General features: G+C 28.9%; 3 protein-coding genes across 3 annotated transcripts; 2 read left to right on the plus strand and 1 right to left on the minus strand.

The window, feature by feature from the left end:
* The first annotated feature begins 2,708 nt into the window (after positions 1–2,708).
* LOC128951483 (NDP-glycosyltransferase YjiC-like) lies at positions 2,709–4,249 on the plus strand. The gene is made up of 2 exons (XM_054296730.1): positions 2,709–3,219; positions 3,288–4,249. The coding sequence occupies exons 1-2, from the start codon at positions 2,709–2,711 to the stop codon at positions 4,247–4,249; spliced, it is 1,473 nt and encodes a 490-aa protein (XP_054152705.1).
* An 835-nt stretch (positions 4,250–5,084) lies between these two features.
* LOC128952638 (uncharacterized) lies at positions 5,085–8,426 on the plus strand. Its single transcript, XM_054298061.1, has 4 exons — positions 5,085–6,989; positions 7,062–7,196; positions 7,272–7,396; positions 7,486–8,426. Exons 1-4 carry the CDS (start codon positions 5,357–5,359, stop codon positions 7,993–7,995), a joined length of 2,403 nt encoding a protein of 800 aa, XP_054154036.1. The 5' UTR covers positions 5,085–5,356; the 3' UTR covers positions 7,996–8,426.
* Positions 8,309–11,406, minus strand: LOC128951484 (uncharacterized). Its single transcript, XM_054296731.1, has 3 exons — positions 10,732–11,406; positions 9,295–9,349; positions 8,309–8,337 (listed from the first exon to the last, which is right to left on the minus strand). Exons 1-3 carry the CDS (start codon positions 11,383–11,385, stop codon positions 8,309–8,311), a joined length of 738 nt encoding a protein of 245 aa, XP_054152706.1. The 5' UTR covers positions 11,386–11,406.
* Between the last annotated feature and the right edge of the window lie 765 nt (positions 11,407–12,171).

The raw sequence follows: 12,171 nt of genomic DNA on the forward strand, positions 1-12,171 counted from the left end.
TATTCAATTCTAAACGTTAAAATTTTTACCTAAAATTTTTTATACTTTTGCCGCCATTTTTGAAAAAAAATAATTTTGATCAATAATTTATTATTTTTGATGCTCTATACAATTCTAAACGTTAAAATTTTCACCTATTTTTTTTTTAATTAGGCCGCCATTTTCTCTATGTTCCCAAAGAGATATCAAAATTTTATTGTATATTTTTATGCTTGTTTTTGATGCTTTATTCAAATCTATACTTAAAAAAAAATTTCTTAAAATTTTCTTTACTTTGGCCGCCATTTTGTCTATGTTCCCGAAGAGATATCAAAATTTTGATGTAACTTTTCAATACATTATTAGTAGTCCTCTAACCGAATCTGAAGTCAGAATTTCAAAATTCGCAAAATGAAATGCTACACACACACACAGACAGACTCAAAAAGCCATTATAGATTTCAATAAACAAAACTTTTCAAGTTTTTTTTAATATTAATTATTGTTTATTTAGAAATGTGCACTTTATTAAAGCACTTAACATTTATCAATTAAAATATAAAATAAATAATAATTACTTAATTGATTTATTATTAATAAAAAAAAACACCAAAAATAAACTACACTCAATAATTATTTACAATATAAACATTTAGTGCAACACTGATATTTATTTTTCAAAAAAACGCACTGTCCTAATAATAAGTGCAGTTTTATTTTATTTTTTTAGTTTTTTCTAAGCAACTAACTGTCCTTGATAATTGACCATATTTAATTTAATCAAATAAAAAGTTATTAGTATTAATATTATCTTAAACATACTATATATTGATAGTATAAATGCATAAAAAATGATTTTTTCAATAATACTAATAATAATAAGTTTATTAGATGACAAATTTTATCAATAAATTTATTTTTATTTAATTAAAACAAAGTAGCAGGCGCGGTTAAGGAAATTTTTGAAATTAATATTTTAATTGATATATTTTAATATATAATACAATTTTACACATACAGTATATATTAAATTTTAGATCAATCGGATCAATATTTTTATAGTTATTAAATAAAATAATTTTTGATTATAATGGGAGGTATACAAGAAAAATCAAACTTTGAACCCCCAAAAAACACCCGTCCCTGGGATCAATTGTCATGAAATTTTTTTGGTGACATTATAATTATCAATAGATGTTTTTAGGAAAGTGTGGATCTGCTCCGCAAACATAATCTTAAAATTATCAATAATTAAATTATATATATTGAGCCGGTCGGGGAGTTTAAAATTTATAAAAATTATGTAACATCACATGACAAATTAAATGATACAAAAATTAGTTTAAGATATGTGATTTAACTGCAATATATCAATAATAATTACCAAAATATAAATTATTAATTTTATTAATTATTTTTTTGATAAAAATGATTTTTGATAATTTAATATGGCTCACCTTTGTACAATTAAAAACTAATTTAAAAATAATTAATATATAAGTATAATAATTTTTAAAAATATAACATTAAATTATTAAAAATCATTTTTATCAAAAAAATAATTAATAAAATTAATAATTTATATTTTGGTAATTATTATTGACATATTGCAGTTAAATCACATATTTTAAACTAATTTTTGTATCATTTAATTTGTCATGTGATGTTACATAATTTTTATAAATTTTAAACTCCCCGACCGGCTCAATATATATAATTTAATTATTGATAATTTTAAGATTATGTTTGCGGAGCAGATCCACACTTTCCTAAAAACATCTATTGATAATTATAATGTCACCAAAAAAAATTTCATGACAATTGATCCCAGGGACGGGTGTTTTTTGGGGGTTCAAAGTTTGATTTTTCTTGTATACCTCCCATTATAATCAAAAATTATTTTATTTAATAACTATAAAAATATTGATCCGATTGATCTAAAATTTAATATATATGTGTAAAATTGTATTATATATTAAAATATATCAATTAAAATATTAATTTCAAAAATTTCCTTAACCGCGCCTGCTACTTTCATATTTTATCTTGTACATTTTGTATAGACAATTTTTTTGTTAGATTAACTTAAATACAGTATTGTATGAATGATGCAAAAATGTTCCCAAAAAATGCAAACTATATTAAAATAAACTGAAAATAATTTATTATCTTTAAGTGCATTGGGGATAAAAACTGGTATATATATATATGGTATAAAGTGTACTTGATCATATTAGATATATAATTAAAAGTACATTTACACACATTAGTTAACTTATGATCAATTTAGGCCTATTTTTTATCAACATTATACTGTAAATGAACCTAATATACTGTATATATTAATATTAATTTTTATTTTTTATTAAAAAGTCAATCATATCATATCCAATGTTAATATTACGTCACTTTAGTCTTAGTTTTTAAAAAAAGTTTTTATCAGCAAATATAATACAACAATTCAATTATTGCTTAATGACATTGTAATCAATGCAGATATTTATCATTGAAGGGGAGAAAAAACCTTATATTTAAAGGACAGTCGGCTCTTAAAAATTTTTATGAAAAAATCACAATCAAATATTTTGAATGTAATTAAACTAAGAAATATTAACTTAAGATTTATAAATAAATTTTCAATACTATTCAACAACAATAAAAAAAAGTGATTTTATTTCTCTAACATTTTATTTACTTAAAAGTTATTTTTAAAAATTAATTGTAAAGCAATGACAAAGCAATCACTTAAAGTGTTATTCATACCCGTGGAGGCCGTCGGCCACGTAAACGCTGCCGTAGGCATTGCACAGGTACTTATCGGTGCCGGACATCGGGCACTGTTTGCCATCGGTAGCCAATGGACGGGTCGACTTGTCAACTATGGCATCGAAGAGATTATATTACAACAACAACAACAACAGGAAAAACCTGCCGATGAAGACCCGGCTAAGTACTGGTCGTCGATATTTGTCGGCTCCGGTGGTATTGCGGCTACCGATGCTATTGAGACATTGAAAAACTTGTCAAAAGCTCTCTACCCAACAATCATGAGCCAAATGCGTCAATTGAATCCCATTATTGAAAAACTATTGCCAACTCTTGAACCGGATCTTATAATACTGGATCAGGTGCTGGAAATGCCGGCAGTAGTCAAGTCAGGTATACCGTGGATACATACGTGTAGTTTTAATCCGCTGATGGCAGCCCTGGATGAACAGCGGCTACCGCCACCCGGCTTAGGTATGTACTGTAACTTATATATAATTAACTATTTAATAATAATAAATTTTTTGTTATTTATTAATTAGGTTTACCATCTATTGCCACTAGTGTCTCTATACGTAGGGAATGGGAGACACATAGACAGGCCATTTGCGATATAATATACGAATCGTGGAGCGACTACAACGACTATATTATATCCCATGGTTTACCGCCACTACAAAAATATAAGTTTATGCGCGGATCACCCTATTTGAACATTTATGGCTATCCCGTAGAGTTAGACTATCTATTGGCCCGGGAATTGCCACCGAAATGGTACAGATTTGACAATCTTAAGCGCACCGAACAATCGGTGGACTCTAACAACAAGTTTGAAATACCGGAGCAACTGATGAAAAACAAATCGGGAAAATTGATATACTTTTCTATGGGATCTATGGGTGCAGCCGATGTTGAAAACATGAAACGTCTATTGGCTATACTGGGCCGTACTCGACACCGGTATATCGTATCGAAAGGACCCAAACATGACGACTACGATCTACCGGGAAATATGTGGGGTCAGTCATCGGTACCGCAAACCCAAGTACTACCATTGGTCGATTTGGTCATTACGCACGGCGGCAATAATACCGTAACGGAAACATTTTATTTTGGTAAACCAATGATAGTATTGCCACTGTTTGGCGATCAGTACGATAATGCACAGCGGGTTCACGAGAAAGGCTATGGTATCAAATTGGATGCCTACCTGTGCAACGAATATGAACTGTTCAATGCTATCGAGTGTCTAATCAATGATAAACAATTACAGAAAAAGTTGGGCAAAATATCTGAACGAATTCAACAGGAAAATAGTATCGGAAAGTTACCGGAAATTTGCGAACGTCTAGTTAATAATAATTCAAGTAAATTACTACATTATGATAATGTTGATAATAATAATAATAATCTTGGTAATTGTTGTGCAATGGAAAATAATAAAAAACATAATAAAAAATCAACATCAATTAGAATAGTGCCTACGTTCAAAGTTTTTAATTAATTTAATTATACATTGTATATAATTAAAAAGTGTACATGTTTATTTGTATCAAATTTATTAATGTATTTTTTTGTATATATATTTAAAATATTTACCTGTTTTTTAAATAAAATAATTAATAATTAATTTAATGAATAAATTATTTCATTACTTATAAATTAGTAGTTTTAATTAATTAGTATTTTATTTTTGTTTATTTTTATTTAATAAATTTTATTATTTTATTTTACAATTTATATTAGAATATTTTTTTTATTTTTTTAATATTAAAGTTGTATTTAATTAAATAATAATTATTATTAAATAGTATTAAAATTTTTTATCTTGTAAATGCTAATTTTATAATTATAATTTTAATTTATATATAAATTATCAAATATTAATAGTAATTTACAGTTTTTTAAAAAATGATTATTATCTTAACTAAACTTTAATCTAACTATTATAATATAATAATTTTACAAAATATTAAATATACTGTAATTAAAATGTTATAACAATATTATTATTTAATTAAATTACAAATTATAATTAGTTTGTATGATTAGTAATTTGTATATAAAATTTGTGTACTAATTGTATAAATTAAAAAAAAAAACTTTTAACAAAAAATATACCAAAAAATTTTTGTTTTATATATAATATTTAATAATTTTTTAATTTTTTTTAAAGATAATAATAATAATAATTAATAAAATAAAACTTTTTTTCTGGACGTAATTTATGACTCAATATTTTACTGCATAATCACTAGTCAATTGTTTTTTATTAGTATTATTACAGTATATTTTGCATTCAAATACACTATTATTTAATACAGTATATTATAAGCGATAAACACAACACACTGTACTCTACTGTATATATATATTGTCCGCCATTTTGTCGCACATTTTATATAACACAACAAACAATAATATTAATAATAATAATAATAATAACAAAACAACACAAACATTACAAAACACCGCTAAAAACATTTGGATATATACTGTATATGAGTGGACACACAAAGTGGTCGCCAATTGATTGATTGATTGACAAACAAAATAGCAAAACACATAACAAGATAAGTGACAACATATCTAAACACCGACGGGAGTAGCGATGGACGCCAACAATAACAACAGCAGTACTACAACATCAACACAACAGGCTTTGGTGGCCACCGGTAATAGTAGTACAACGACAACAACATCGTCACCGGTTGGACAACAGCAGCAGCACCCGTTCCCGCAAAGGCCACCGGACAATCCGTTTAGTATTCATGCGACAAGTCCAGTATCAAGCGGTTCGGTAGCGGCCAGTGTTATACAAACGTCGCCGGTATCGTCGGCTACTCGCGACTCGTCGTCATCATCAGCAGCGCTAGTGGTCAGTACTACATCATCGAACAGTTCGGAGAGTAGTAATACTATGACCAGTGATGGTGGCCAACAATCGCAGGACAGCAGGACAACGTCGGTGATTTTAGCGCCGGCCAGACTGGGACTATCGAGTAGTAGCAGTAGTAGTATTAGTAACAGTGGTTCCTCATCATCGGCTACGACGACACCGACTATAATAACAACACCGCCAGTGCCGACAATATCGTTGCCGCCAACGGCTATACCGTCAGTGACCAGTAGTCTATCGACTTCGTCGTCGTCGTCATCGTCGTCGGCAACCAATGCTAACAACTATTTTAGCGCTACATTTTGCACCAGTTCGCAGACTACGGCCTCTACAGGCGGTACAGTCGGTATCGGTAGTAGTACTAGTAGTAGTGGCGGCAACAATGGTGGCGGCGGCAGTATATTAGCCGAGAGCCGATTTGGGGCCACTGCTAACAGTACACTGTCTTCGACAACGAGTGCCTTCCAGTCATTGACAACTAAAATAACGACATCGACGACGTCATCGACAACAACAACATTGTCGAAGTCAGTGTTGAGGCCATCGGTGCTGCGTTTTGCTGACTCATCAACCAATCGCAACGAAGCCAAAGAAGGTTCGGCCAAAGAGCCGACCAAAGCGTCGATTTCGTTTGTTTCGCTATCGAAAGAGGATATACTCCGTCCGTCAACACGATTGTTGACCAACGAGTCAATTGTCAGATGCGGTGCCGATACTACGTCGCACAATGGCGGCGACGAACCGGCATCTTTTTCATCATTGGCCGCTACGGCATTAGCCAATGCAGCGGCGGCGGCAGCTTCGACAGCGTCTACGGCTAGCACAACAACAACAACGATATCATCGTTTGTCAGCTCCAGTAGTAGTGATATGGTATCAGCCGCTGCCTCACCGGGAGTTAGCGGTACGGCCGCTGCGGTGATCGCAACAGTTGCCGTTGCAGCTGCCGGTAGTAGCAGCAGTGGTATTGATGTCGACGACAGTAACAGTAATAACAGTAATAGTCAGGGAGGCTTTATATTCGGTGAGAATTTGGCCGAACGGGCCGTTTTTGTGGCCAACAATAACGCCGCTTCAAGTAGTGATAGAAAGCACAAGAGTGATGATAAGGCTGACGATAATACCGGCTCTGAAAGTGATACCAAACGTCTTAAATCCGACTCAAATGAACTTAACGGTGACATTGGTGGCGGTGCAGCCGGTGGTCTCGCAACCAACAGTGCTTTTACAGTTATTAAGACCACTAGTGATGGAGCACTTGATTTGTCGGCTACGGCTGCCAGTAATAGTTCCGATAATAGTGGCGATAATAAACGTAAATTTGAAGTAAAAACCGGAGAGGAAGGTATGTATATATATATGAGTGGTTATTAACAGATAGTTTAAATGGTATTTTCAAAAATTATCAACAATTCAGATGAACAAAACGTACTACAAATGCACTGTCGATTGTACGCCTGGGAGACCGCTACTGACCAGTGGCGCGAACGAGGACGCGGTTGTTTGCGGCTGAACGACACTATCAAAGATGAACGCCTGTGCTCGCGGATCGGTATCTAATCGATTAGTCGACCATTTTTTAAAAAAATATATTTTTTATAAATTTATTTTCTTTTATTATCAATAGTTATGCGAACATCCGGTGCGCTGCGGGTCATACTAAATGCACACCTGGTCTCTGGTATGCGATTTGATATGTCCAACGAACAGTGCTTACGATTTACTAATGTCGATGGCATTTATCTCATAAAAGTATGACTAGTTTGAACACTACTGCCGGTTCCCTTAAGTTTTTTAATTAATTAATATCTATTTGTTTTTTTTTAAATAATCAATGATAGGGTGCACCCAAAGATATTGACCAATTGAACAGCGCTTGCGAGTATAGGTTACGGGAGATAACCAAACGCCAAAAGTATGACACCAACAACACTAGTAGTAGCGGCGGTAGTGGTAGTGGTTGTAGTACTGATCAATACTCGTGCGATGATAGCAACAGTATCATTGAGATTAATACCGCCGCCGCCATCATCAACAACAACAACAACAATAGTAACAACAACTCAAATAGTAGTAATAATACTAACAACTCATTGTCTACGACGACATCGACGACACCCACAACACTATCGCCTCAGCCATCAGTGGTTAAGCATTCGATGGTAAACAACAACAACAACAGTAATAGCGAGACTGCCATCACCTCATTGTCGTCGCCGTCAACACCGCCGACCTTAGCTGTATCGGCAGCACAGGTGGTATCGTCACCTCTACTACTACTTCAACAACAACAACAACACCTTCACAATGTTATGGACGATACCAACAACAATGGATCCAATGATAGTTAATGATTACATATATATATCTCATCATTTCATAAGCCATTATTAATATTATCATTGCATTCAAAAACAACAACAAAAAAACATCGCTTCATATATCACACACACACACACACACACACACACACATCATACCTGGCCTACACTCACACCCAACTTCTCCCACTCCCTCTCTACCAGTGTCTGGTCTATAGATTTACTACACAGACATGAAAATGGAAAAATCATTGCTATTATTAAATTTGTTGTTGATATTGATATTCTTGTTGTTGTTGTTATATATTTGCTGTGTTGTTGTTAATGTTGTTTTTTTGAGAGCTTATCTAAGATCCCTACTCTCTGTGGGCGCTTTGAAAAAAAAAATTTGTTAATGAGTTAGTTAATGAATTAAAATATATATATATATATATCTACATAAGCCTACCCACCCAAATATGCGCCCTCCCGCCCCCCAAATATAACAACATTAGACATACACACACACTCACATATACATACGGCAAATACAATAATTAGTTGATTTTGTTTTTATAAATTGATTATTAAAAATAAAGTAATTAATCGATTGATTACTATATTATACAACAAAATGTTTATTTGTTGTTGTTTTTTTATTATTATAATTATAAGTAGTATAGTAGTACTATGTAATAAAGTAAATTGATAATTAAGTATATTATTATTATAATGATTATTTAATTTATTTAAAAATTTAAGTAGTTTTTTATTATTATTGCCTACATATGTTATTATTAATATTTTTTTTATTTAAAAAATTTAGAGAAAAAACAAAACAAAAATACTTTTTTTTATATAAAATTTAATGTCACTTATTGTCTTTAAAAATTTATTTATTTAATAAATAGTTTTTTTAAAATTGCAAATTATGGTAATAATAATCAAAAATATATTATTAAATTATTTATTGATTTTTTCTATTATAATAATAATAAATAAAGTTGATTTTTAAAATTAAATAAAAACACATATAAATGAGTTTATTTTAATAAACTTTATTAAAATTTTAATATTACAAAAAAATTCAATATATTTATATAATAATAATAATAATATAAAACAGAAAAATTAAGATTGTTTTACAAGTTAGTGTATGTATACAGAGTATAATAACATTTTATTATTAGATTAATAAAAAAAAATCTATAACAATAATTTTTAATTAATTTTTCAGCATATACAAACAATTTAAATTAATATTATAAATAAATTTAACAGGCTAGTTATTTTTTTTAATAAAAAAATAGATATTTTATTTTTAATGATGATATGAATGTATTGAATAGCAAAATATATCTTTATATCTAAACTCATCGAAGGCGTCATTTAACTGTGCTTGCTCCTTTAGGTTTTTTTTATATAAATATAATGAATTAGCATTATAATAATTTTTATTTCAACAAAAACAACAAGGTGATTTTTGTTTGTTGGTATTACGGTTTAGATAATGGTTTACATAAAAATAGATAAAAAAAAGAGAAAAATACAAAAAAAACATTAACTAAAAAAATAATATTTAAAAATCTTAATATAACAATTAAAAAATATAATAATAATAATAATAAATGAAATAAAATGAATAAAATTTTTAATTATATCTGACCTGGATAATTTTGAGGCCCATTTTTTTTAGCTGTGAAACATTTTTTTAAAATTTTGTTTTTATAGAAATTGTTTTTAAATGGTTTATCTCTAGATTGAAGGCCGGCTGATATAATGCTACTAAAATATAATAGGATTAATATGTAAATTAAATGTGATATGTTAGCTATATTAATAATAATTAAAAATTATCATGCTGATTAAATAAAATAAATAATTAAATAGGTTATTAGTAAATATTGGAGTAATAGTAGTATCATAATAAAATTATCCAGATCATCATAATTAATAATATAGTAAATAATATGCAGATATAATATTATTTAATTAAATATATTTTGTTATTTTATATATATTATTAATTAAATAATATAAAAAACAAAACATATTTTTTGACTATCAAAGTCATCCATCAAAAAAATGAAACAAAATAATATATTTATTACTAATTGATACACAAATAAAAACTAATTAATCAAATAGATAGAGATTAAGAGCTAGAGGTAGTAATGAATGGCATTAATAGTAATAATTATATTGATTAGTGAATTAATTAAACAAATAAACAAAAAAAATGTTATTATAAAATCAATTAATTAATAATTAAATAAATGTAGAGTAAAATAATATATAATTAATTATCAATGATAAAATATGATTAATTTTATATATGAATATAAACTAGCAGATAAATAAAAATTAAAGTTATGAGTGACTATTAGTTACTAAATAATATATATATATTAAAAATAAAGAATTGAAATTATAAAAAATAATTATTTTTACAGTTTTTTGTGAATATTATTGTATGAAAAAGCGATAAAATTTTAAAATTAATATCAATAATATACTAATTGTATAATAAAATTGCTAATTCAATAGTATAGAGTCTATAGTATAGACAGACTAATTTTTTATACTAACAATTTTACTATAACTTGTTAATCTATTATTTAATATATTAAATAAACTTAAATATTTATTTTTTTGAAAATGTGACTGTTAATCATCTAGGTTTTTTTGTGTTAGAAAACATCTAGCAATATATATACAGTATATATATATTTAATACAAACAAACATAATATAGTTTAAAAACATAATAATCTAATTATCTGTGAACCTTAACATCGGTTGTCTTCATCGACTGGGCTGACTGTCCCCTAGATTTCCTAACCAATCGATAGCAAATGGCTGCTACGGCCAACATTACCAGCAATACGACGATACAAATAATTAGGATTACCCACCAATAAAAGTGACAGTATATGGACCGATAGGGATAGTCGACACACTGGTATCTTTCCAGAGAGTTGCGCAACTCTGTCTTACGTATGGCAAAGTTACGGAAATGGTCTTCCATGTCGTAGTCGGCACCGGGAGCGCACCTGTACTGGACAGCCGTTTCCATACAGTCTAGAACATCCCAGGTATAACAGCACAAATATTTGATCTGCCTGTCCGTATAGGTAGTGCCGCCCCAGTCGACAATGGCTTCCTGACGACACTTTTGATAGTCGCCGTCGTTTTCCAAACGGAAATCACAGCCGCGGCCAACACTGAATGCCAGCGAACCGAGCGGTGACAACTGGTGGCCGCTATACAGTTGACTGCCGACTGGTGAGCCGGGAAATCGGTTAAACATGGCTGCACCGGCTGGACCGGGATTGAAAAATTGAGCACCTGGATCCAGTGCTACCTGAGTTTCGGTGGTATGGATTAACAACGATATAGTTATAATAGCCAACATTGATGTGGTCATAATACAGGTGCTCATTGTTGTTGTCGTTGTTGTTGATAATGTGTTAAATAGTTTTAACATTTTGCACATTATTATTATTAAATTTAAAAGTTTTATTTATTTAATCTATATAAATTTTATTTTTTTTAAAAGTATATAAAAAATAAAACTTTAAGTTTATATCACATTAAGTAAAATCACAATAAATATGAATATATATATATATATATATTACGTTATAATTAGTATAATATTATTGTTATTCAATTTATTTAGGATATTATATAATTTTATTTTAAATAAAAAACTAATTTTTATTAATTAATTGATAGAAAAAGTTGTTAATAAAAAATAATAAATTATTTTACTTTGATTTATGGTTTTTTTTATAAAACTATAGATTGCTGTTATGTTAAAATATTTGAACAGTTAATCAGTTTGATTGGTATGTAAATTAATAGTGAAGTTAACAACTCCCCCACACATATAGCACATAATTATTACTATTTTTAGTTATTATTATTATTAATAAACTGTTAGAAATGAAAATTGTGTGACAAAAAAATAATATTTTGTGATACTATGATAAAGTATTAAATATATTATTATTGTTAATGATGTTAATAGCTAACTGTTATATTATTATTTTTTTGCTATTATTATATATATACTATACTGTATATATATACATAAGTTTTCTAAAAATTATATTGTATTCAAATAAAAAAAATAAAAATTAGTTCCACTAATATATACAGTATATATATATATATAAATATTTTATTTTATTCAAAAGTTTGTTTCAATAGATTTCTCTCTCAA

Source organism: Oppia nitens, unplaced genomic scaffold (assembly GCF_028296485.1).
Source record: "Oppia nitens isolate AA-2021 unplaced genomic scaffold, nextdenovo-longstitch-racon4-pilon3 scaffold1_pilon_pilon_pilon, whole genome shotgun sequence".
Classification (NCBI taxonomy): domain Eukaryota; kingdom Metazoa; phylum Arthropoda; class Arachnida; order Sarcoptiformes; family Oppiidae; genus Oppia; species Oppia nitens.